Here is a 27,682-nt window from a genome sequence, read left to right as displayed (position 1 = left end):
CATTCCGGATGGAATACCTAGGGAATGGACTTGGCGTCTTAACGAGTCGCTACTCCAAGATTTAGTGTGTAAACAAGCTATTGAAACTGCCATTTCCGATTTCCTCGTGGTGCATGGCGAGGACAACACGTCGCTTCCTATGCAGTGGGAGGCCCTAAAATGTGTAGTGAGAGGAATCCTTATCCAGCAAGGGTCTAGACTTAAAAAGGAAAAGTGTGCTAAATTGCAAAAGTTGCTCGCAGAGCTAAGGACGCTATCCTCCACCCACAAACGCACGCGGTCGACAGACGCGTTGGATAGAATGACGATGGTGAGGGAACAGATCAAGACATTAATTCAGAAGGTCGAAGCGGTCCGTAAGACACAATTCCGTAGCTATCTCTATGCTCAGGCCAACAAGTGTGGGAGGGCACTGGCAAGATATATCCATCCCCGCACTGCCCCTACCTACATCTCTCATGTAAATGATTCTACTGGAACCGCGCAGCATAATCCTAAATTAATTGTAAAAGCTTTTCAGAATTACTACAGCTCTTTATATTCCCTTAAAGGTCATTATGATGACGCCCCACCACAAGCATATAAGGACAAATTGAGCGCGTATATGCGGGCAACGGCGCTACCCACAATAGATGAGGAAACGAGGGTGAGCCTAGACGAACCCTTCTCGGAGGGGGAGATAGGTGCCGCGATAGCAGCGTCTAAAATGGGAAAGAGCCCGGGCCCTGACGGGTTTACAATTGCTTTCTACAAAGCTTTCAAGGATCACCTGCTCCCCTTTCTGACAAGAGTGTTTAATGCAATTTCCCCCTCGGTTCAGTTTCCCAAACAATCACTAGAGGCCCACGTGGTGGTCCTGCCCAAGCCCGGGAAGGACCCAGCTTATTGCTGCAGTTATAGGCCCATTTCGCTGATCAATTGCGATGTCAAGTTCTATTCAAAAGTTATGGCGACTAGGCTAAACCCAATCATACCACAAGTGATACATCTAGATCAGGTGGGTTTTGTCCCGGGCAGGGAGGCACGGGATAACACCCTGCGTACCCTTTCCCTGATTGCCCATACCCATGCAGCGCACATTCAGGCCTGTTTGTTGTCGGTGGACGCGGAGAAGGCCTTCGACAGGGTCCACTGGCGATTTTTAGAGGAAGCTTTGTTACAGCTGGGCCTGAGCAATGCATTTGTTCAGAAGGTTATGGCCCTCTATTCAGCACCTTCTGCAAGAGTCAGAGCCAACGGGATCCTGTCGGAGGCCTTCTACATACGGAATGGAACGAGACAGGGGTGTCCACTCTCCCCCCTCTTGTACATTTTGACCATGGAGCATTTAGCAATAGCGCTACGCCAGAACACGAATGTGCAGGGCATACGGATTGGGCAGGACCATCACAAACTGGCATTATACGCGGATGACCTCCTGCTTTATGTCACCTCCCCGCACACCTCTCTGCCAGTGGTTTTGAAGGAATTCGAAACCTTCGGCAGATTGAGTAATTTTAAAGCAAATTTAGCTAAGACAGAAGGTCTCAACATTTCCCTTCCAGAGAACGATCTATCCAGGCTCAAATGCAACTTTAGCTTTCGCTGGCAATCAGAGAGCATTACATACCTGGGCATCCAGGTGCCAAGCAAACTTGAACTCTTATTTTCTCTCAATTACCTCCCATTGCATAGGAGGACGATGAATAACCTACAGGCATACCACAGGAAGTTTTTGTCCTGGTTCGGAAGGATGTGTGTTTTGAAAATGGATATCCTCCCTAGATTTCTCTATGTCTTTCAGACGGTGCCCATCTGTGTCCCAGCCACCTTTTTCAAATCACTGCAGAGAGCGTTTTCTAAATACATTTGGGGAGGTAGCAGGGCGAGAATCAACAACAAGACCTTGACCAAACCGAAGGGGATGGGGGGAGTTGGCCTTCCCGACCTTAAAATTTACCATGAGGCTGCTGTGCTGGCCAGGATAGTGGACTGGACCCACAAAGGCTCCTCTAAACAATGGGTGTCAGTGGAATCGTCGTTGGCCCCTAGAGATTTGGCCACTTCTCCCTGGTTACTACCGCGACATAGGGAGCCCCTGTCCCCATGGCCATTTTTGGTGAAGCATACCTTATGCATCTGGGACAATTGGGTCAGGAAACATCATATTTCCTCTTGCCCGGGATTGATGACACCTCTCTTTCAGAATCCGGCCTTCGGACCGGGGCAAAACTCACAGTCCTTTTTAGTGTGGCAGAAGGAAACCTTTCCCCGCCTACGCAATGCATTAGTGAACAGTTGCTTTCCATCTATGCAGGCGCTATAAGACGCTCACCCCGACATGACTCTCTCGTGGTTTCAGTATTTGCAATTACAATCCTTTTTGCAATCCGCTCCTGTGAGTGCATCTCTACGCCTTCCATTGACGGATTTCGATAAGTGGATCTTGGAATCGAGTGGGGGGCCTAGGACACTATCGAGACTTTACTCTCTTTTGATGTCTCTGTGCAATGCTGGTCGAGCCCCGTACCTCGACCACTGGGAGAGAGATCTGGGGACTTCCTTCTCGGATGAGGAGGTTCTGAAAATATGCACTTTTACTCAAGGGATGTCCATGGCCTCCCACTCGAAGGAAAAAAACTACAAGATTGTTTCGAAATGGTATAGATGCCCGTCTCTGCTAAACAAGATGTATCCAGAATCTTCTGATAGGTGTTGGAGGTGCACTCGGGAGGAGGGTACATTACTGCATGTGTGGTGGGGTTGCCCGGGTATTAGACCTTTTTGGGATGGGGTGCTGAGGATTTATGAGACATTCTCGGGGAAACACGTTGCCAATACGCCTCGCATTACACTCCTTTCTCTCCTACCTGGCACACTGGCCACCCACAAGAAGGGCATGTTGAGACATTTTCTAACTGCTGCAAGGACTGTAATACCCAGACATTGGAAATCGGTGACTGCCCCCTCATTGATGGAGTGGTTCGCCGCTTTGTCTGAGATTCGTCGCGCTGAGGAGATGGTTGCGGAGGCAGGTGGCCGGTCAGACGCTTTCAAGGTGACATGGACAGCTTGGATACTGCACAGCGAAGAGCCCAGTTTTTCCGACACGTTACGCTAAAGTGGGACGGGGCTATCGATGTGCTTGGTGTGTACCTCAATTGAGCCCTCTATTCTTTGTCTGCTTTCTTTTTCACTTCTTTCATCTTTTCTCTATTTCCCCCCCCTTTTTTTTTTTTTTTTCCTTATACGTACACTAACGAATATAAAGTGGTTTGACATAATATCTTAGGACGTTAACATGTTATGGAAAATGCGTTATTATGGTTTAAATGTGCGCAACTCTGTTGTTTTCGCATCATAAGGTGTTGTGGGATCGCCTTCTGAGTCATTGCTGTGACATTAACAGTATGGCATTGTACGGATGCTTATGTGATCTCATGTATCTGCTGGTCCACCTGTTCTGTACTACTTTTTTCTTGAAAAATTAATAAAAATGAGAGTAAACTTAAAACAACGGCTGTTATATTGAAATAATGGCAGTTATTTACTGTTATATGGCGGCCATCCACTCAATTTCAGCATTGTGTGAACAGAGCCTTTCTATGTTTTTAATCCACTCCTGGTTTTGGTTGCAATATGAGGACCACAATACTGACTGAAATATACGTAGTGTGAACCCAGCCCCAGGCTGTAGCCATGATTTCCAGAACTTCCTAGGGCTGCATCCAGCTTCTTCAGCCACTGGTGATCAAATAAAAAGTGTTCGGGTTCGGACGAACCTGAGCGTTCTCCAGATTCGCTTATCTGTTAATACAAGTAGATTTTACTAAATCTTAAAATAAAATTTTGTAAAAACAAAAATAAGATAAACAATTATTGGAATATGTTTTGTTGGGACTGAAAGGGAAAGATCACCTTTCCTGCTAGATTTATCAAATACCATTCTCACAATGTAGAAGTTCTAGGGATTGACTCATTGATCCGTTACGAAGAAAATGAATGTTTCCCTGCCCTCATAATGATTATACAGTTAGCATTTCAATACATTTGTCTATTACAGCAATGAAACATGTCTTCACTTTTAGACAAGAGAAATATATTTCTTCCCCCTTCAGATGTTTTACATTGTAACTTATTACCCCATTATTGCATTGATAAAAGAAGAACATTAGCCGTGTGCCATCCATCAGTCATTATGTTTCCCTGCGTGTTATTCTCTTTGCTTGTCATTTATAACAGGATCACAAGGACCTTATGTTTGTTAATATTCCCATGTATTTAAATAGATAAGAAATAGTGGGGTATACATCTCCTATACCACTTTATTCTTAATCCAGGTCTTCCCTATTAAAGCAAATTAGGTTTATTTGGTACTAAGATACTCTGTTCTCTGGATGGCTTGTTTAGATGTCTGCTTTTCATTTGTATGTCATGAACATGTTATACATTAACTCAATAAAAATCTTTTGTGAGACAAATTACATCAGCGTACTCCCAAAGCTATGCTCACACACTGTGCAGCCTATTTATGTCTCAATATAAGGACAGTGTAAAAACCCCATACATGTAGTGTAACATTTTACAGTCTGAGAACCTAGGCTACTACTCAACATTTTCTAAAATGCCATATATAGGGAGATATGATCCTCAAAAGCTTTCCTGCTGCCACCCTACTTATATTATGTTATTTTATCCACTCATATTAAAAATAGGGATCCATACTTGTGATTGTCTACACAGCTAGTAAGTACAGACTAGTTGCTATGATGGGTCCCATACAGTGCACACACAGGAGAGAAGATCCTGCTTCGTGTCTCTATACACCCTCAGAAGCAGAAGTAGCAGCAGCATGGGGGACATTATAGAGCAGTATTAAGTAGTATAAGCTTGGAATCAAGCACTGGAGGTGAAAAGAAAACTCAAATCTTACGTCAGCTTCTGTGTTTTTCTGCGTGGCTATGCAGCTAAATGTTCCTTTTTCTACTTCATAGATTCATATGGACGGCATGTAAACTTAAGTAACCTAATCCATCTTAAGATGAACTGTTAGCAGTGTGTCCAGATGAAATGTCGAGTTTAATAGAATAAAGGGTGAGGAAAGAAGTCTGATAAGTGGAGAAAGAGGCATGTTCTACAATTTATTTATGCACAACAAAGCACTTATGTACAGCATTGTATAACATGTAAGAAGCCTTAAGCTTTGCCTAGAGCACCTGTACATCTCACTATTTTCATTTCCCAGGAGAAAATTGGTTGGCATAAACCTTGACATGCTTATACAGGAATTTGCATTGCTGAAAATGAAAATGACATAGAATGCTTTGGGGATATCATTGTGTACAACTCAGTGTGGCTGTAATACATAATTATTACTACTACTACCATGATAATGGGACAATCTGATCAGACAGGTTATCCCAAGAGCAAGATATTTTTACTTAGGACAGGACAGAATTTTTGACCCTGAGTATTGTTCCTGAACAGTGTCGGACTGGCCCACCAGAGGACCGGAGGATCGTCCAGTGGGCCCCCAGCTTTAGAATCTGTACAAACAGGGACTGCCATGTTGTTTCTCACTGGTTCTTTATTGGTTGGCCCCCAGGATCATTTCCTCTGGTGGGCCCCAGATATCCCAGTCCGACACTGTTCCTGAATGTGGTCAGTGTATGTATTACATCCATATAGGTTTCATTGTTTGAAGGCCAAATATTACCATACCCAGCATGTTGGAGCACAAGTAGAGCTATGCTATACTGTTGTTTCTAGAGAAAAAAAAATGTAAAATACTAATAATAAGTTGTGATAAAACACCAAGGTTTGTAATTTGTGTTCTGGAGATTTTATTATTTGTCATCCAAGTTTGAAAATATCAAAGTATATGAAGTCTTCCTCTTCATGTCCTATTGATGGGAACAGACCATAGAAGATGCAGAGGCAAATGGTTCAGCAGGTAAGCTATAAAATGTTTTTTTTTGTTTTTTTTTTAAAGACAAAGCAACTTATAGGTGACATCATTATTATAATAATAATACATCTTTACATCTTTTTCACAATGTTTCACCAGGCCTCTCCCTAGATATACATTAGACAAATGGTTGGTATAAGTAAACACTTGGTTTATTCATTGACAGTGTGGCATGGACCTCATATGATGCAGCATGACACAGTCTCACCTTCACCCAAAAACAACGCCTTTAAGTCTACTTGGAGGGGTAACACTTTTTTTTTTAATACAGATAGTTGCTTGTTAGGGATGTACCAATGTTGGGGTCATATAATATATACTTTGTGTGTTCATAAGTTTACAGTTGATGGATACATTAGCTGCATGAGTCCATGTGGTCTTGGACACGGATATGACATCATGGGGCAATCTTAATAATGCTTCCACATTTTCCTACTTAGTTAAAATAAAATAGTTTGCCTTAAGTCCATTCTGTACATTAGTAAATACCTTATTGTTCATCTGTTCTACTGCTATTCCTGAACTTTACTACCATAACTGTTATGTTATCAGGGCATCCTCTATAGAAGGATTGTAACACAATACTTTTGGCTCCAAAGTGAGGTTCATCCAGGCGTTCTTTAATGAACCGGACAGCTTCTTCATTGCTGAAAGCGTCCCATAGCCCATCAGAGGCCAGGATCATAAATTCTGGCTGCAGCTTGTCGAGATCAAAGCTCAGGATATCAGGGTCTGATATGATAACGTTCAGATTTTTCAAGGGGTAATCCCCTAAAGAGCGGGACATTGCCAAAATTCCTTGAACCCTCCAGGAGCCATTGAAACTGATGAAACCACCTGGTAAGCAAAAACATTCATTAATAACAACATAATAGCAAGTACATTCCAGATAAGAGTTAACCCTAACATTGTACAGAGTTGGCCTATGTTAAGGCCCTATTTCACTGAACAATTATCGGCAGTATCCAGCCTATATCTGCCATTACGGCCCATAATCGTCCCGTAGAATACAAGGCAACGATCAGCCGACATCTTTCATGTCGGCTGATCGTTGCAGTCGTTTGTTTTTCAACATGTTGAAAAACAAACAACGCATACAGCAACGATATGCTGCCATCGCTCAGTGGAATAGGTGCGGCGGCAGCAGACTGCTGCTATATGCTATGGCATGCCCGGACGATCTAGCAATCACCCTGACAGCCCCCCGCACCTCCCCACAGCCTTTCCAGCTCGCTGCCACCGCGTGAAATAGGGAATGAGCGCTGATAGTGCCCGCTTGCTCCTCGGAGTCGCTCTGTAGTATGTGCTATAAACTGGGATAGGTCATATAAACTGCTTATCTTTGGGGATTCTGAGGTCATGTATAGATGCAAATGAGCCCCGATCAGTGAGACTGGTGATTGCTTGCAGTGCCTTTTCAAGGCACGACAAATCACATGGCCAGGCTGAGCCGACTGCTGTATTGTTCGTGCGCCCATTCATTATTATCAGTCGCTTATCTCCTATTCACAAAGATAGATATGTGTCCAATAACAATAACCACATGGAAGATCCAATCAGCCGACAAGCGGACTTTTGCCCACTCAGCGACTGATCTCTGACACTTTTACGAAGACTGATTATCGGCTGATTGAGTGTTCCTAGAAGGCTTGTTAGCAATAAATGACCTATGTAAAATTGTACTTTGCAATAGCAAACTTAATTTTTGCACAAAATATGCTGTGAAACCAGAAAAAAATATTTCCACAGTGACATTGAAAATAAAATGCTTTTTTTTTTTAATTTGGGGGTTGTGTTTACGCTGTTTGCCCTATAATAAACCTGACATTTCTCAAGTCGTTACGATTACAATGATAACTTGTATAACTTGTATTTTATTTGACAGCTTTTAGAAAATGTAAACCTTTTTTTAAAAAAAATAAATGTTCCTTTAAATTGCTCTGTTGCCATCCTTATAACGCTGTTTTTTTTATTGGTCTATGGGGCTGTAATCTGTACTTCCTATCTGTACCTTGCTTGCATATATGGAACTTTTTGCACTACAGAATTTTTGGGCGCTTACACTGTTTACCGTGCATGATCAGGAATGTGATAATTTAATAGTTCGGGCGGCGTCACCCAGCAATATCAAACACATTTATAAAATTTTTTAAATTATAAAATGGGAAAAGGGGGGGGGGATTCAAGATTTTAATATGGGAAGGGCTTTATATTATTAAAAAGTCTTTTTTTATTTAACTACATAAACTTGTAGCTCCACTAGGGGGCGACATTGTACAGTTTATTGATCTCTTCTAGGATTCAATGTAATATATATATATATATACACACACTACATTGAATCCATTATTCTGCAGATCGATTCTAAGGGCTGCTGGAACCCAAAATCACTGCGGTGCTGAGTCCAGGCCAGACAGTGATCAGGCTTCCCCGATCGCATTAGGGGAAGCCTGATCACAGCCACTGAACCACCAATGATGCTTTTTAACGGTATTTAAATGCAGCTGTCATTTCTGACAGCTGCATTTAAGTGTCTAATTAGCTAATAGCCGCAGTCCCAGGCTGCGGAAAGCAGCCGGAAGCGGCAGGTTACAGAGCGGGGTCATGGCGCAACTCCCTCTGAACCCCTCCTAGCAGATGCATGCCGTATCAGTACGGCTTCTGTCCTTAAGGAGTTAAATGGATCTGTAACCAACCTAAAATATGCCCTATTAACATATCTTTTTACAGTTTCTTAATATGCCCTCCCATTCCTAAAATTTCAGGGTTTATAGTGTATCTGACAATTCTTTTAATAGTCAGATGGGCATGAACCTAATTTTCATAATGGGAATATATATATTAGGTGATGGCTAGGATTATACAGTCAGGGGTGTAAATGCCGACTAGGTGAGCTGCTCTAAAGTCTGCTTAGCAACTCAACAAACAGCAGTTCACCATTAGAGTGAGCTGTGGCTAAATGTTATGCTGATCACAGCACATACCGGTAGACAAATGTTTGTGATGCTCCCTAATTCTCCAGGGACTAATCACAGGGAATAAATGAGAACATCACGTACGCTCAACATCATTGTGTGCATGCTGCTTTTCATAAAGACTGTTTTCAGGTCATTCCTAACTGCATGTGAGGTTTGTAGAATTAAACGGATATGAGGATTGTTTGCTCAGTTATTAGTTCTTTGAGCAATAAATACATTTTATGTGCTTTCATACATTCACTGCAAGCCTTCAATAATGCTGAATGCAGGACCTGAGGACAATGAAGGTCTTGAGAATTATCTATAAAGCTGTATGGGAGTAGACATGGTTATTCTGGAGTTTATCTATACATTTGCTATAGCTATATTTATCTATTGGAGTCCACATTCCTTCTCTGGTCTCCTTTATATACCATAGTCTAGTCTTATTTTTATTTTTTTTACATATATAATCTCTTCTAATCTATCTATGACACAACAAGCACAAGGTGAAAACTATTTAAATCTGAAGGAATAACTTTTTCATTGGTAAACTTGCTGTTTTATATGGAAAGTGACTGGGAAGTTATTTAAAAAAAATCTTCAGATTTGTTACTTTAATAATATGCACCTATCTCACCATATTAATAAATGTGATTTTTTTCATTTACAGTGTGCTTTTTTAATAGATTTTTTAAATTGCTTTTTATTGTTTTTATTGATATGAGTGCCTGTATATGAAAGTGCACCCCACTACACTGTCCTATACAGTTACATCTCCATACCTTACAAAAAACCCCACTGTACAGCAAGTTGTCTTATCTACAGTTGTTTATGCAGGATGTATGAATGAACATGGTCAATGACAGCTTTCCTGTCTGTATCTTCTGCTCCATACACTAAATAAAAAACTTGGCATTCTGTCGCTTTTACGGGATTTCTCATTTGTAATATGGTATTTTTATTCCCTTTAGTTTATTGTTACTTACACAGCAACCACCTATTCCACTGCACTTTACAGAGCTGGAATTTCTTGAAAGAATATTATCCTTGGACCCTTTGAATATGATTTGATTTTTGGGGATGAATTCTGCCAACAATCTATTGTCTATAGAGATAATGTAACCACACCAGACACATTAGATATATCATGTTCCCCACATACAGATAAATGTTTTGCTGAGCGTGCATATGTTTTCAATAGACACGTGGGACACTGCTGCCAGACACTACTGGTGGTTGTCTAGCTCCACAAGAACAAAAAGATTGCAAAGTGGTATTTTGATTTTTAATCCTGGCATCTACAACCAGAAGGCAGTCAAGTGGTCCCCATACACATTTGATGGTTGGCCAGTCTCCCTGCAACCAGCAGTTTAGTAATACACATGGCCAGCTTTACTGTAATGTGAGATGAAGGGAGATGTGACAGGTTTAACATTTACAAGTTGATCAGCAGTCAATGAGAGGGCTATTTACATGGCTCAATAGTTAGTAATTAGAGATGAGCAAACCGGGTTTGGGTTCGAGGCGATCCGAACCCGAACATTCAGTATTTGATTAGCTGGGGCTGCTGAACTTGGATAAAGCTCTAAGGTTGTCTGGAAAACATGGATACAGCCAATGACTATATCCATAATTTCCACATAGTCTTAGGGCTTTATCCAAGTTCGGCAGCCACCGTTTATCAAATGCCGAAAGTTCGGGTTCGGATCGACTCGAGCATGCTTTTACTACACCAAGTAATAATCGGCCAAATACGGACGATAATCGTTTTGTGTAATAGGGCCTTAAATTCTGACTGTTGGAACTTATGCACTACAATGACTTGTGTGTTTGTGAATAGTAAAGTTGGAGCTTGTAATGTGTATTTGTGTGCTCCAGATCTTACCAGCTCGCTTAATCCTCTTTCTTTCCTTTAGCTGATATGGTTTGTGATCATGCGATAAGGGAATAGCATTTCCATCTTTGTCACACAAGACTCCGCGTGAATCCCCAACATTTGCCACTGTGAGTTCTTTGTCAGATAACAAAGCAATTAAACATGTGGTACCTGCAAAGGGAAAACAGAGATGTGCTGAGTCTTTTGTTGTCAGAGACATAGGATCTACTTGATATCACATATTTGGCTCTACAGTCAGTTTAACTAATTCTTCTACCAATAGCTAAACAGAAAATAGACAACACAGGCGACTCAGTTTACAAATTCTGTCTTCGGAAGCTTTATATTCAATTCATATCCCAGGTTGCCAAATGTCTATTGTTACCCATGATTCTGAAATGAGGCAGAAGCTTTATGGTGATCTGTGCCTCTTGATGCCTGGCTGGAAAGTTTTGAGTGATGTTATATGATATCATGTTTCTGAATTCATGTTTGTTTTTAACGTTATAAAACTTGCAGTGTGTCCATGTGGTACACGTGTATTTCACCTTCAACAAGACTCAATTTGCCTCCACCATAATAACTGTTCATATAAAAAGTTTAATCTTTCAATGTTTCCTGTAGAAACAAGGATCACAGATTAAGTTTCTAATAGCTTTATGAGATCCGTTGTGATGTAATGGAACAGATCTTAGTAGAATGGTGGGCACCATGTCTGCATGGCATGTTTTAGGGTAGATTTAGCCTAATCTGACCTGCTGTTATAAAAAGATGTCAATGTTATGCAGCTAGACAATGTCATGGAAAAATTCTCCTTTCTGCTCTTAGAAACCATGTGCTTCCAATGTAGTTACGTGAATGAAAACTGGGTTCTGACTGGTGGCACCATATCGAAGGGCGCCTGCACCATATCTTTTCACCCTTGCATATTGTTTCAGCCTTTGGGACATTTAGATTCCGACACTTATCTCTGATTCTTTACCAAGGTGAAATAAAAGAGCATTCTGCGAGATTACAGCCACAGGTTACATTACATTACACCTAACTCTTTCTAGAAGATTTATACACGGGCACCAAGTTATTTAAGACATCATGGAAGAGAAGTGGTGCACATTTCAGCTTGTTTAGTGTCTTACACTAGTAAACGCTAACTCATAATGACCAGAGGCGTCTATTCATTTACTCTGTCCTGTGGGACATTACTGCTTATCTAATGCCTTTTGCTGTTGTGAGTCTTGGGTGAATATCAATAGCTGCTGGCCTAGATAAGAGGTAAAGAAAAACGCTTAGTGACTCAAACGAAGCCCAAGGCTGCAGAGGACCCAGACAGAACAATGAAGATCAGGAGAAATATGGGTTGTTGTAATATACTAGAACAGAAACGATTATGTGCTTACTACGGAGATATATAACATTGCAGAACGCCAAAGGTAGCGCAAAATGAGACCATTAACACTGTTTATTTTGGACTCTAGGAGAACAAAGAGTCTCCTATTAATAATTCACACTCAGTCCCTTTGTTGTGGTGGTCCAGCCTCTTGCAGCTGCTGATCCATTTTATTTGGAAGCCATGCATTGTGTCGACATTACTAAATCATGGCCCTGCACATGGCCTTCTGGCAGCCGTAAAACACTGATGTCTCACTTCTTTATTTAGCTGACTACTGTTTACACAAGTTCCACACATTTGTTTGTCGGCATCATACTTATATTTTTTGTGCATTGTGAAGTTTTGCCTTCAAAAGAAAACTTGGCAACTGCTCATTATAGAAGCATAAAGTACATTTTATACGCTATAAAGTATTCTCTGGGGAGATTAGATGAGACACGCTTGGCCTTAGCTTGTGTCACACTATGGTTTTGGATAACATAATACCAGGGAATCTAAATCTGTTCTGGTAATGCCGAGTAGGAAGACAGCAAAATCAGAGTGATGAGGAAAAGTACAGCATTTTCCTGCATATAAGACTACTTTTTAACTCGTCTTATACGCCAAGTGTATAAGGGTATAGGGCGGGTGCTGAGAAACCTTAGAATCGGACTGGAGAATCTGCAGTCGCCGCATTTGGTGGAGGGAGCTATAAAAAGTCCGCATCCCTGCCTTATGCGTAGACTGTATGAAGAACAGAGCAAGCTGCAGGTGTCTGGGGTATGGAAAAAAGAGCTATGGTACAGTTTTTATTTGGTGTTTGCTGGAAGAGGGGTAGTCTTATACGGCGAGTGTATCCTAAACTCCCAAACCAGTCATCTTATATGCTGGAAAATAAAGTAAAGTATATTTTACATACGCAGGCCCTACTGATGGCTTAGAGGGACTAACCCTCTTTTTTCACTTATACCTTATATGTTCATTTACTAAAAGCTAGAGCTATATGCCAGTAGCAGAACCTTTCTACTATAGTGGGAAATCAAAATCAAACTCTTCATGTGTATGGCATAAATAAAGGTAAAGGGGTTATCCACTTTAGACAATCCAGGACCTGGTGACAATACCCTTATCTCACGTTACAGGACCCCCAGAGATCAGCTATAATGTGTCCATGAAACCATCAACAAGTGTTTAGTTTCTGTGCAGCGCCACCGCAAGGAAATAAAGTATTAGGGACCGTTCACACTACGGAATTAACACAAACAATTCTTTGGGGCAAAGTGTGCATGAACATCCAATTGAATGGGACAGGCAGAATCTTCGCTTGAAATGCTGCGCTAAGTCTGTAGTGTGAATGGGCCCTTAGAAAGTCACTACTGAAATCTGCAGACTGTCTGTGTAATTCATGGACGCTCCGGCACCTCCACAAAGGAGGTCACAATTTTCTTACACCAGTTTTTATGTATAAAGCCCACTATCCCTCTATCCAAACCACAAGCCACCAGTAATGAATACTCTCTAATACCGCTCAATACTTCTTATTACCTCACCCATTCATATCAATTAAATACTGGTTGGTTTACCACAATTTCTATTGAAGACAGCATGCTAAGCACATTTTCTCAACACTAGCACTGAGCATGGGCTTACGCTTGACATTTTTACGGCATACATTTTATATACACAATGGCAGATTAGATTATGCACATAATAAAGGCTGCAGATCATTGCACTGGTGCAAATGTCTTAATAGGAACAGCTGTGGCACCTTTAAAACCATTTTGCAGACTTTTATGTGTGTGACCGCTAAGTGAACTATTAACCTCTGCTTGGCTGGACGGCCTCTAATAATTCAGCATGGGGAAAAAAAGGGCAGATGTGTTTACAATGTCACAATATGGTGCCAACCTTCTTCTTTAACTGAGTATACCATAGGGTACTATTACACAAAGCGATTTTTCGAGGATTTACGATAAACAAACTCATATCGCTATGTCGAACGACCTGAAATCGTTCACCCAATTACACGGAGCGATGATCGTTACTTATGATCGTTATTGCGTTCGTCCTGTCGTCGCCACTGCGTTCGCCGCTATTGCAAATGACTGAACGACGTCTTACGATAAACGATAAAAATAGGTCCAAATTCTAGTAATTTTAATTGTTGTCTACTATTACACTAAACGATTGTCGTTCAAATCCGAACAATTTTTCGAACGATAATTGTTCCGTGTAATACCACCCATAAAGGGAGAGGTAATTAGCCATTTGTTCCATTCTGAATGACTACAGTAATACCTTCTAGAGCTCTCTTATTAATGATAAATTGACCAGAGTAATGCTGGGTTTACACGGAACGATAATTTGCCCAATCGAACGACTAACGATTTTGAAGCAACAATTTGGTTTTTATAACGATTTAGACGGAGAAAAAAATCGCTAGAAGATTCGTAAGAAAAATCTTTATTGCGATCGTTTTTAAGATCATTTAAGCCCATCTTTCACATACGGTGAATCTTTGAAAGACTGTTTACACAAAGCGATCTGTGAATATTTAGCGAATGACGGGCGACGATTTGAGAACATGTTCAAAGATCAAAATGAACGATTTTTGCACATCGCTTGATCGTTTGCTGTGTTTACACGAAACGATTATTGCTTAAATGACATCGTTAAAGCGAAAATTCGAACGATAATCGTTCCGTGTAAACCCAGCATTACTTTAGTGCTATGATAGCTACTGTTAGAGCATTTATGGGATACATCAAGACACTTGAACAGAAAATGCTGCATCTTCATCCAAAACTTCTGCGGGCAGGATGACCTGAAACACTGGTAAAGTATCCTGACAACATCCTATGCTATCTATTAGCTAACTCAGCATCGCTACGTTACAGTGTTTACCAGAGAGAGCTCTGCTTACTGAAGCATTTGCACTATAGAGTACTAGATACAAACAGGTAACTATTGATGTGCCCTCCACCAAGATAAAACTATACAGCAAACTGTAGAAGTTGTGGAACCATATGTATATGTCAAAATCAGGTCACAGTTGCATGCGACTTGCATTCAAGTCAAGTCTGGCAAAGTTACGTGCAACTTGTACCAAAAAAATAACAAAGATGGCAGTTGCTCTGTGTCACAAGTCACAATGCAACCACATTGACAATAGTTAGATACAATGTTGCATGCAACACTGTGGTCTTCAAAACTAATGGCAATCTACGACAGATGTATGCAACTCCATAGGTGTTCATATTCATATGTCTGTATACAAGTTTCAAAAGGTAAACCCAAGAATGTGCAGTGAGTTTTACCTCAGTGAAACTTTGTTGTTTGTTGTAGTGGAGTTGTATCTATTACAGGCACTGTTTGAGATGACAAAAAAGATTGTTAGTTCCAAAAACATTAATACTCCTATCCCTGGTTTGTGTCTGGTACTAGAGATCAGACCCTTTTAAATAGGTGTAATACCTGACACAGCCCATTGACAAAAAGTGGCGCTATTTCCAGAAAGAATTCAGGCCGCATCTAGTGGGGCACCTGCTAGTTAATATTCTATTTCATTCTCCTACGAGAGTGATTATCCTAAATCCATACAGATGCCAGTACAAAGATATAGTCATCATTCACAACAGGCATTTTCACCAGTTCTTTTGACTCATCTGATCATAGTCCATAGATTTCCATCACCGATTACAGTACATGTGCTTCCAAGATTTCAAAGCATCACTGTTTTACAGATGAATAGAACTCATCTGGTTTAACCAATGTAAACTGCCAACCAATGAATTAAAAACAATGTGAAAAGTCTGATTGTTGTAACGCTGCATAGATCATTAGGTTAAGTGCTAGAATATAAAACTAAGTTAAGAAATTTCAGTGTCCGCAGAACTTCTAGATAATTATTTATGGGGAACAAAGAGAAGCTATAAAGAATACGGCCATATAATTTGTGGCACAGATCACGAGGAGACGCTGCTGTAAGTGTCTGCTAATTGCAGAGAGGGCAGGAATTTGTTTCAACTAATAGGCAATGATGAACAGTTACATTTGGAGTCTATTTTAAGAAATCTCAGAAGACAAGTGGCTAACAATATCGCCTAATCAGTGGCACGAAGATGAAAATGACACTTCATTTAAAGGCAACATTTCCAGCGTCTCTGTAAGCCTGTACTGTACATCTGTGCTGCTCAACCACCAGAAGAAGCAAAATCTGGGCACCGTTCTACGTGTACAATTTAATGGAACAATTTCATATAATTGCATCCAGCCGTTATTACCAAACTTGGATTTATAAACAGGTCATAAATTACACTAACATTATGGGGGGCATTTATTAAGTCCGGCGTTTTTTACGCCGGACTTAAAAATGCCCCCGCAGCTCCGGTGCTACGGAGATTTATGTAGAGGCGGACTGCCTCTACATAAATCCCGTGCGCGCCGGTGCGCACCGCCGAAAACCTACGCCAGCTGAGGACTGGAGTAGGTTTTCGGTGTATATTTGGGCGGAACGGATGGTAAATCGCGCAGACTCTGAGTCCGCGCCCTCCGTTCCGCCCACTACATGCCCCCTTTCCGCCCCCCTGGTGTACTCGGCGGAAAGTGCCGATTTGCGAATATTTTATTCGCAAATTGGCCATTTGCGTATAAAAAAATACACAAATCGGCACTTTCCGCCGAAAATCATCCGTTCGCAGGATGATACATGTGGCCCTATGACTTTTCTAAGGGCTTATGTACCTAGTAATGCCTAGTGTGCAATTCCATATTATGGATCCAGCGTGCATGAGCACTGCAACTGAGTTTGTCAGCAGATTTATGCTGCCCGAACCATAGGCGGCATGACATCTTTTTTTTCAGACACTGTACACAACTAATGCCAGAACGGATGCCAAAAAGGCATCAGTTGTCATCGGCTTTTTACCCTTTTTTACATATGACGTACGGCATATCCAGTGATTCGGCAGCACTGTTAGCATGCTGGATGTTTTTAACTTTCCCATTCAAATGAATAGGATCAGTTCAAAGATGCATTTCCCTCCGACACTTTTCTACTGGCACTGTAGGGAAGCACAGTCGGATCACCGGATGAATGTAAACCCGGCCTTAGTTGTCAGTGATGAAGGAGCCCGAGGACATTTGTAGCTGCCTGTGGTTTCAGAAGCATAAATTTACTGGCAGGCTATATGAAAGCTGCAATGTTAAGATGCTAGCCAATACCCCCAAAAACTTTTTAATGAAGACATAGAGGTAAGTCACTGACAGACCCTTCTGATCACAGCTAATCTATTTTAAAAAGAAAATAATCAGGCAGGAAAAAAATCTACATGTCCAAAGCTTCTCTGAGATGTATAGCCCTACCATGCAGCACCCATAGAGACTTTAGGGCCCAACCTGTTCCTCTGAATTAAAGGGGAACTATCAGCAGGTTAGACAAATTTAACTTGCTAAAATGTCCCCTATTGCACGGGAGACGCTAAAGAAAAGGTATGTTTCTTACCTTCCTCTTCTGAGTTGTTACGATGCAGCTAGTGGTGTGTTTCACAGTCCAGTGAGACCATTAGGAGCACTGGGGCACCAGTGAGGAGCCCTGCCCCATCCCATAGTGCCAATCCAGCCCCGGCCAACCCGCCCCTTTCTAATGATAATGAATGGAGCAAGCTGGCTGGGGGCGGGTCATATTGGCTCAAGGAGGAAGGTAAGACACATACCTTCCTCCTCTGCGTCTTCTGTGCAATAGGGACATAACAGCAAGTTAGATTCGTCTAACCTGCTGATAGTTCCCTTTAAAGGCCTCTTTAAAAAACATTAACCCCTTTTGCACTACCCATACCACATTACAGTCTAAGTAAACGGCCATTGATCTGTATACATCTTTGCTTTGAATATTATGTCCTGATCTACAATATTTACTGCAACTTTACTTTATTATATTGCACAATGTCTATTGTCATCATGTTTATGTTATCCTATTTATTATATTGCACAATGTCTATTGTCATCATGTTTATGTTATCCCATTTGAAAACATTGAACAAGAATATTGTGTCCTGTTTTCCTGTCGGTAAGTTTGAGATCCCCTTATTTCAGCCATGGCACACCTGTGTAGTAATAATAATTCTATTGAATGTGCTGGCCAATGTTTTTTGTTTTTCTGTCTATCTATCTAAGCCCAGATGAGAGTTGGAATAAATTAAGAAAACACTTTCTTTTAGATCTAAATAATAAATAATAAAATGTATTCCACAATTTTAAAGTCGAGTGATCTCTAACAGGGGTAATAATTACTCTGAGGCTACTTGACGTTTCTTTTAAAAAGCATCTCTCTAGCGTCAGTGTCAGAGGATGCTTAGTAAACAGCCAGGCCATTACTATGGGCTCAGCATGCATGGATGAGCTGCAGCTTCGGAGAAATCTCAGCCTTTGCTCTGATCTAAACTTCATCCTTCATGCAATTAACTTCATGTATGCATTGGCAGAATTCCCCAGAGGATAATTATAAAATCAATGGAAGTGAATCCGGATAATTAGTTATCCTCAAACCTCAAGTAAAAGATCAACTATTATCCTACACTATGTACGAACGAACATTCACAGGAAAATACATATGAGCTGCAGATTTACTGTCCTGTTTTCCTATTTTCTGTTAATCTTGGTTGACATCACTGATAGATTATATTGTGAGCATTTTGGGGTGCCACCTGGAGCCCATGGGTGATCAAACTTCTCATCCTTTATCTTTAAGACTGTTCCCAACTCAACGAAAGCCTGATACCTGTGCAGACACCCTGGCTTCGCCCTGAGATTAGGCAGATCATTTATGAACCGCTCTGCCCAATCATAGTGAATTCTGTAGCCACACTACACAATCCTCTATCCCTTCTTTGCAATGGTTTCAAGGATCAATGCAGCAAAGATACAGCAAGAGCACTGCTGGTGCATGGAGAGATGTGTATTCCACTGACCTGCAGATATGGAAGAATGAATCCTTCCAATGCCCATGATCACCAGGGAATTAAACCTTAGCCTTTCCAGTGCCCTAGTCCACTGGGGCTCCTCTTTCCCACACCACAAGGTATACAGACATTAAAGGATTATTTATTTTAATAAATATGTCCAGGGAAAAGAAAAAAATATACTCCTCTTCCTTACTCCCCTGCAGCCCTGTTATCACAGTGCTCTCCTGCTCCTCTGCTATCACAATGCCAGGTCTTCCCCACACTTCACTTCCTGGTGGATGTGTGGGGAAGCATCCCCCAATGGATGCTTGTAGCTGCTGGCATCTGCCAACACAATATAAAGTTGTTCAGCAGCCTCAGTGCTGCACACATGGTCTTCCTGCTTACACAGTGATAGTAATGCAACAACTTTTAAACTTGCAGCCCTGTGTCAAACTGCCATGGCCTAGAGTACCCAGGTCCTAGGATTGTGACACCCCTCCATCCCTTCTGCCACCCCCTTCATCATTAGGAATGCCCCAAAAACAATTTTGCCTATTCATCACCTGTGTGAACACTGCACATGAGCTGGATCGTTAAGGCACCTGTGCACTATTCATACAGGCGAGGAATAGGGTGTTCCTAGTGATGAGGAGGGACGGAGGGGCATTGTAATCCTAGGGCATACACACTCTAGACCATGCCACTTTGACAGAGGGTTACTGCATAGGACAATAACTGCATCACCTGCCAAACGGATCCCAGGACAGATCTTGGATTAAAAGCAGCTATCCGAAGGTAGAAGCCATTTGGGGAAGCAGATTGTGGGTACAGAGTTGCTTTAAAATGTGTGTTTATTGACTGGATATGTTATATTTCCCCCTAAATACTGTTCCATTCCACTTTTTCTAACAGAATAATATTCTTTGTGTGCATGTGATTTTCAGGCTCTGGCATGCTTCACGCCAGCTTTAGGTTTTCCTATACACAACATAAAAAAACTGTTAAAATATAAAATTATACACCAGTGAACAGAATCTATACTAATGGATCTGTATTATGGGTGAGCTAAGTTTCCTAGATGAAGTGCAGTTTGCATCACTGTGGTGTACACTATTATAGCTGTAACGCCACTTGCTTTAGAAAGATCATTGTGCGATGAGCGGTGAATAGGAGTCATTATATCCTTTGTGAGAACCACTGAAAGACATAGCATGAAGAGCTCTAGTGGTAAAATGCTGAATTGAGTGTAATATACCTCTCTCTATGAAAGGAAGTGAGATTACTCAGAGTTGAAATCAATGAGTGGGATGTCTCCAGCAAAACAGCATTTTTGCTCAGCTAAATGCCTGACACGTTCCAATGTCATGCAGAAAAGATGGTCGATAGGTGCAGGGACACTGTATGATAGGTAAAACATAGCAGCATATGGGAGATATGAGGTGAGTACACAACAATCAGCTATAGGAATAAAACCATGTGTATAATATTGTGAGGGGCCCCCTTGTGAGTGTAAAACAAGTCTGACCTTTGAAGCTATATTATCCCCATACATATGACCTTCATACTGTTACTTAAGCAATAACTCTTATTTAACCAAATACCGAGACCAATCAATAATACCAGTATACAAAGGACACATAATCCTCCCATAGAATGACTTCCACACAATGACTGAGTAATACCACCACACTGTTACTGAACTAAAAACAATATATCAAGACCAACTTTCAATTATACAGGGGACAAATAGTACCACCAGACCATAACCATGTAACATATTAACATTCTGTCTGAATATTAATAATCTCCATACTGGTAGTGCACAAAACACCCTATAAAATGACCAACATTACCCTCATACAGTGGCAATATAGTGGAAGATACAAATGCTCTACAGACTGTAGTAGTTTACATACAATTACATTTATTGACTCACAGGGGGGTTCTTCTTTGACTGCAGGGATTCTTGTTCTTTTTCTTCATTTGGCTCAGACCGCCCTGAAAACTTCTCCCAGCCATGACTTGTATCATAAAAACATCTTAGGTTTTGCACTTTTTCCAGCATCATCTTTACTTTTTTTTTCACCCAAAGTGTCCCAAATGGCAATAATGGCCCTCTTGATAGGTGGCTGCCCCTTTTCGGTATCCGCCCCAAGTAGGAAGCCAAGTTTCTCCCAGTATGTAGGTGCCACCAGGATGCACCAAGAAGTACCTCTCAAAGTAGATAGTTTTACATAATAACATAGTAAGGCCATGTTCACATGGCGTAAGAGACCGTCCGTTCTCTGAAAAGATTATCCCGGCTGGTACTGCAGTACCGGACAGATGAGCTTTCCTGCCGTAGAGTTCTGATGCGGGAGCATTCGTTTGTGCCCCCATCAGAACTCACCACTGCACGCTATGAAGCAGCTGCAGCCACTCGCTCCATAGTGTCCATTGACATGGTTTTCTATGGTCGCTATTCACTGAATAGCGGCCTCAGAAAACTGGCATGTCAGTTGTTTGCAGTGCCGCTAGGGATCCCGGCCAGAGCCTATACAATGTGTATACAATCCAGCCAGGATCCCATAGACACCTGGCCAACATATTTTCTCGTATTACATTGTGTGAACATAGCCCAACATACTTGTAGTAAATAAGGTTGAAGAAGACAAGAGTCCATCAGGTTCAACCTAGGAAAACCCTACTTTGTAGATCCAGAAAAGGCAAAACCCCCTATGAGGCAGATAACAATTGCCCCATCACAGGGAGAAAATTCCTTCCCAACTCCAATGGCGACCAGAATAATCCCTGGATCTTGTAATATTATATTTTTTAAGAAAAGCATCCAGGCCTCCCTTGAACTTATTTAATGAATCGGCCATGACAACATCATGCGGCAGAGAGTTCCACAGTCTTACCGCTCGTACAGTAAAGAACCTGCGTCGATGCTGATGATGAAATCTTCTTTCCTCTAGACGTAGAGGATGCCCCCTTGTCATGGTTACAGACCTAGGAGTAAAAAGACCACTACAAAGACCTCTGTACTGTCCATTTATATATTTGTACATTGTGATCAGATCGCCCCAAAGACGTCTTTTTTCTAGCGTAAATAACCCCAAGCTTGATAACGTGTCCTGGTACTGTAACCCACCTATTCCCTTAATGACCTTTGTTGCCCTCCTCTGCACCTGCTCCACTTCAGCTGTGTCCTTCTTATATACCGGTGCCCAAAACTGTACACAGTATTCCATGTGTGGTCTGACTAGTGATTTATAAAGAGGCAAAACTATGTTCTCATCTTTAGCATCTGTACCTCTTTTGATGCATCCCATTATTTTACTAGCCTTGGCAGCTGCTGCCTGGCACTGATCAATAAAGATGAGTTTACTGTACACCAATAAACCCAGGTCCCTTTTGTTGCCCCCAATAGGTATTTGCCCCCAGTAAGAAGACAGGTGTGTCCCCCAGTAGGTATTTGTCCCCTGTAAGTAGCCAGGTGCCCACTCCCATAGCTAGATAGATGCCCCCCAGTAGGTAGCTGGTCCCCCAGTAAGCAGTTGCCCCTTGTATGTAGCCAGGTGCTACCCCACTATAGGTAGATAAGTACCCCTAGTGAGTTTATGCCCCCATTTCTGACAGCATACACAGATATAACAAGAGAAGTGACTGTGCTCCCGTCCGGTCCGAGGCACCAGGGTCCAGCTCTGCTCCCGTCTTTCTGTAGGCTGCTATTGCCATCTTTTGTCCCCTCCCTCGGACTAGGTAGACCAGGGGTAGGCAATTAATTTTCCTATGATGCCACATAAGAAATTGGAATGTTTTTTGAGGCCCAGACTAATATACTTAATCCTGCCATGGTGGGGGGATGGGGGGAGGGGTTGTATGTAAAGAGCCAGGAAGCAGTGGTTTGTCATGTGGTTTTACTATGAACGGCGATGGTTGTGCGCTGCATGTCGCGTGGCTTGTGCAGGTATACATGCTGTGATCATATGCTTCACCTGTACACACTGCGCAGCCTGAAAACCACATCGCAAACCCAACACAAGGTATGGGCATCTTTATAGAAGTTTGTTACAGTGTATCAGTGTAAAGTCAAGCTCGGCTCCATGGACTTTCATCTCAGGCTGGCTGTAAGCAAACTCAGTGCCATTCACTGACAGCAATCAGAGATCTGCAATATGCTAACCGTTTATTAAACAAAGCCTGCTCTGTGTGACCCTATGAAGCTGGAGGCCACATGTATTACCATAACACGTATGTAGGACTGGCCAGAATTATCTCAGTTCCCTCATACTACATAGAAGGAAGAGCCAGGTGCTAAAAAGACTGTGAGAAGGCCAAGTCACCTGACCATCATACTTTTTGCAGGGTACAGAGCTGAATCAGAGATTAACTTCCTGAAATACACTTGGCAACCAATCAGAGCCTCTCCCTCATCTACCCAACTATGCTGAGCAACCAATCAGAGCCTCTCTCATCTACCCAACTATGCCGAGCAACCAATCAGAGCCTCTGCCTCATTAACCTAACTATGCTGAGCAACCAGAGCCTCTCCCTAATCTACCCAACTATGCTGAGCAACCAATCAGAGCCTCTCCCTCATCTACACAACAATGCCGAGCAACCAGAGCCTCTCCCTCATCTACCCAACTATTCTGAGAAACCAATCAGAGCCTCTCTCATCTACCCAACTATGCTGAGCAACCAATCAGAGCCTCTCTCATCTACCCAACAATGCCGAGCAACCAATCAGAGCCTCTCCCTCATTTACCTAACTATGCTGAGCAACCAATCAGAGCCTCTTCCTCATCTACCCAACTATTCTGAGCAACCAATCAGTGCCTCTCCATCATCTACCCAACTATGCTGAGCAACCAATCAGAGCCTCTCTCATCTACCCAACTATGCTGAGCAACCAAAGCCTCTCCCTCATTTACCTAACTATGCTGAGCAACCAATCAGAGCCTCTCCATCAACTACCCAACTATGCCAAGCAACCAATCAGAGCCTCTCCCTCATCTACACAACAATGCCGAGCAATCAACCAGAGCCTCTCCCTCATCTACCCAACTATGCTGAGCAACCAATCAGAGCCTCTTCCTCATCTACCCAACTACGCTTCGTAACCAATCAGAGCTTCTCCCTCTTCTATTCAACTATGCTCGGCAACCAGAGCCTTGTTCTCAATTCCTCAACTATGCTTAGCCACCAATCAGAGCCTCTCCCTCATCTACCCGGCAAACTGGTTACAATCGGTAAAAAATAGCGCATCCCATTGATTTTCTATGAGAGGATTTGTAAAAAAAAAATTTTTTCAGCATTGGTTTGTGTCCTTGTAATCTACTGATCTAGTGTGAATAGCCTAATAAACAACAATGTGCACTAACTCGAATACGGAAATACAGATCTGTAGGTTACGGGACATGTGAATAAGGCCGAACTTTATGAAACCCTATGAAAGAAACTCCACTGAAACTCATAGGATCTGGTTATAAAAATAAAAATTTAATTAAATTGATGTTTTAACAATATAGCCAAACGTAAACAGCCCCTGGCATATGCTAACATTATAGGAGTTGTCCAGGATAAAAAAAAACACAGCTGTCTTTTGGTTGCGGGTGGTAGCACAACTTCCTTCTATTCATTTAAATGGGTCTGAGTCGCAATACTACACAGAATCTTTGAACAACTGTGGTGCTGTTTCTGGAGGAAAGCAGCCATGTTTTTCTAACCCTGGATAAACCCTTTAACTGCCCTGTTGAAGAAACAAACTCTGGTGTGCATTGTAGTGCATCTTTGTAAAAGTTTTTTAAATTTTTTTTTCTATAGGTTACTGTATCATTATACTGTATATACACTCTATGGTGCTTTATTGCTTTCAAAAATCTAAAAATGTGACATCAACATGATGCATATTGAAAAGGAAACTTACTGTGACTTTCACTATTTTATTAGTTTAACCTTATAAAACATTTGCCTCTTGGTGGTTGCCAGTAATAGAGCAGTGGAAAATGCACAGTATAAAAAGAGCTAAATTGAGCACAAATTCTGTATTGGTCCCAGGACTCTGCTGGCTCAAGGAGAGTGCCAAGAAATGTGGAGAGGAGTTCATGGGGAAATAGATGAGGCTCAGCCCTCCTGATAACCAGGTGCTTCCAAAACAAATAGCTGCCATAAATAAAAAGGAGCTGTAGACACAGCGGGGTAACGCGAAACAGGTAATGTTTCTTTTAGAGGACACAGTGATAGGAAAAAAGGTGAACTGTTCAGAAAAATGGTCTTTCTCTTCTACAACAGTCTTCTAGTACTGATAAATCAAGTGTAAGATACTCATACAAGAGTGGCTTCACACAAAAAACACCACTGCAGATTATGATGCCTTTTTTTGTTTAGTTTTTTTTTATTATTATTAAAACTCATAAGCGGATTCTTACAGAATGGGAAGCACTTCTCCTTCTTGCTGGAGTTGGCTTAAAAACAACAAAACTGCATCCAAATCAGCAATTCATTATCAGAGCTCATCTGTAAAATTATTCTTCCTCCTGATAATGTACAATAAATGCTACTCACAGTGAAACTCAGGCCTTTTATGGTGATTATTGTGAAGTATACAGTAACTTATGCTTTCTGGGTAAAGTATGGCATTGGTTATCTAGTTAGGTAAAATATATGTTGAATCACCCCCCCCCCCTCCTGGAGACTAACAATTCATTCCATACATGTCATTACCGTTGTTTCCTTCCTTCAGTTTTGAGCTGCTGCTTTCTACTAAAGCCACAAAAATCCTCTGATCTCACCTCCCTCCCCCTTCATCCCTTCTGAAGCGGTTCATGTGAACAGCTCCCTGGCCAGCAGTTTCTGCACTGTTTCTTCTCTCTGTACAGCAGAAAGGGTTAATCACAGTAAGGTCACAAGTCACTTGACCTCAGATTACTGTACCAGCTTCACACAGTGTATAAAGAGCCAGCCAGGGACTTGTTTACATGAGCTGTAGGGAGGGGGGAGGAGGGGTTGAGAGCAGATACGGACTAAACAGCTCAGAAAGAGACTTATGTTTTTTCAGCAGAAAGCAGCATGCTCAGAACTGGGTGAAGGAGAAAGATAAGGTAATGACTTGTATGGAATGAATTGTTATTCTCAAGGAGGAAGGATGATTTATCATATATTTTACCTAACCGGATAACCTCTTTAAAGAACATATTTATCATTCTTTTTTGCGCAATTATTCTGGCGTATTTTGTTTTTTTTTGCTGCAGATGTAAAATTTTACACATCATTTTATAAAGTTTGTTGTTAGCCAAAAAAAGCACAAAAATTTAGCAAGATTTATTAAGGACCGTGCTTCATATAATACATTTTGAGCATGGTCTAGAGAACTTTGCACAGCGCATGAAAAGTGCACCAGCAAAAACATTCTTGCGCAAATGTTAAACAGACCCCATAGTTACCAACTTTATTAAAATGACTGAAATTATTTGTAAGATCCTGTTCACATCTGTGTTGGAAGTTCCGTCTCAGATTTCTGGGCATGTTGTACTATTTTGACTGGTTAAATACTGGAAATCATCATGGAAACCCTATGGACTTGATTAGAGACAATAGGGTTTAATGAGCGCCACCAGTGTTTGCCATGCAGGGGATCTGCCACCCCCGAATTTTCACTCTTTTGCTCTTCTTATTACGTCTTACTTGTGGAAAACAGGAATAAAAAACAACAGGTATGTAAATTAAGCCTTTTAAAGGGGTACTCTGGGCCGGGGGGGTATTTTTGAGGGTCGCCGGGGAGGTCATGGAAATTGAAGCCGGAGCTCACTAACCTCCCCCGTCCCTGCGCTGGTGCCCCGATCGCGCTGCCAGGTACTCCCGTCCTGCGGCCGCTTCCTGGTCAGAACTGCTGCATGAGATGTGATGTCTCAAGGCAGCTCTGCCAATCAGCGGCTGTAGCAGGGTCCCACCTCGGCTGCTGAATGGCAGAGCTGCCTTGAGACGTCACGTCTCATACGGCAGCTCTGACCAGGAAGCAACCGCGGGACGGGAGTACCAGGCGTTGCGTTCCGGGCACTGGGTCTGGAACGGGGGAGGTAAGTGACCTCCGGCTTCAATTTCCTGCCCCTCCCCTGCAATCCTCAAAAATACGCCCGGCCTGGAGTACCCGTTTAATGCATGTGGCTTGCTATAAAGTTCCCCACATAGCCATACATTTCCTATGCACCAGTTACAGAAGAGCGATTACAGCTGAGCTCTGTGTTTAAGCCAACTGATTATGACATAGAAATATTTTTTAAATAGCAGGGTTTTTAGGAGGTTCCAGGGTAAACTGACAAACAAAATGGTATTCTTTTATGTTCACACTGAATGTTTTGAAGTGTTGTTTTTTTTTTGTAGAATACAATATCCAAAAATCTGCATCTAAATTCCACATGGAAACTCAACCTATAGGTGCCCACAATAAAGTTTTGACCAAACCCTGTGAGTGCCTGTCTAAAGGCCCTCATACAACTTTTTTATGGTAAAGCCAGACAAACCAGTCATTGGCAGCTGGTTTCATCTTCAGTATAAAGTGTATGGGGGCTTTATATGCCAATTGGTGTAAGTGGCGATAGG

General features: G+C 41.8%; 1 protein-coding gene across 1 annotated transcript in view; it reads right to left on the bottom strand.

The window, feature by feature from the left end:
• Nucleotides 1-6,077: 6,077 nt before the first annotated feature.
• The window catches only part of PPM1L (protein phosphatase, Mg2+/Mn2+ dependent 1L), a 175,809-nt gene continuing 154,204 nt past the window's right edge, over nt 6,078-27,682 (bottom strand). The window contains exons 4-5 of the mRNA XM_069973841.1: nt 10,793-10,954; nt 6,078-6,784 (exon numbers count right to left, since the gene is read on the bottom strand). Coding sequence (XP_069829942.1) covers nt 6,438-6,784; nt 10,793-10,954 — 509 coding nt within the window. The 3' untranslated portion in view covers nt 6,078-6,437. The remainder of the gene's footprint in view (nt 6,785-10,792; nt 10,955-27,682) is intronic.

This window comes from Dendropsophus ebraccatus, chromosome 6 (assembly GCF_027789765.1).
Source record: "Dendropsophus ebraccatus isolate aDenEbr1 chromosome 6, aDenEbr1.pat, whole genome shotgun sequence".
NCBI lineage: Eukaryota > Metazoa > Chordata > Amphibia > Anura > Hylidae > Dendropsophus > Dendropsophus ebraccatus.
The sequence above is the reverse complement of the archived record's forward strand: the minus strand, read 5'-3'. Positions and strand labels throughout refer to the sequence as shown.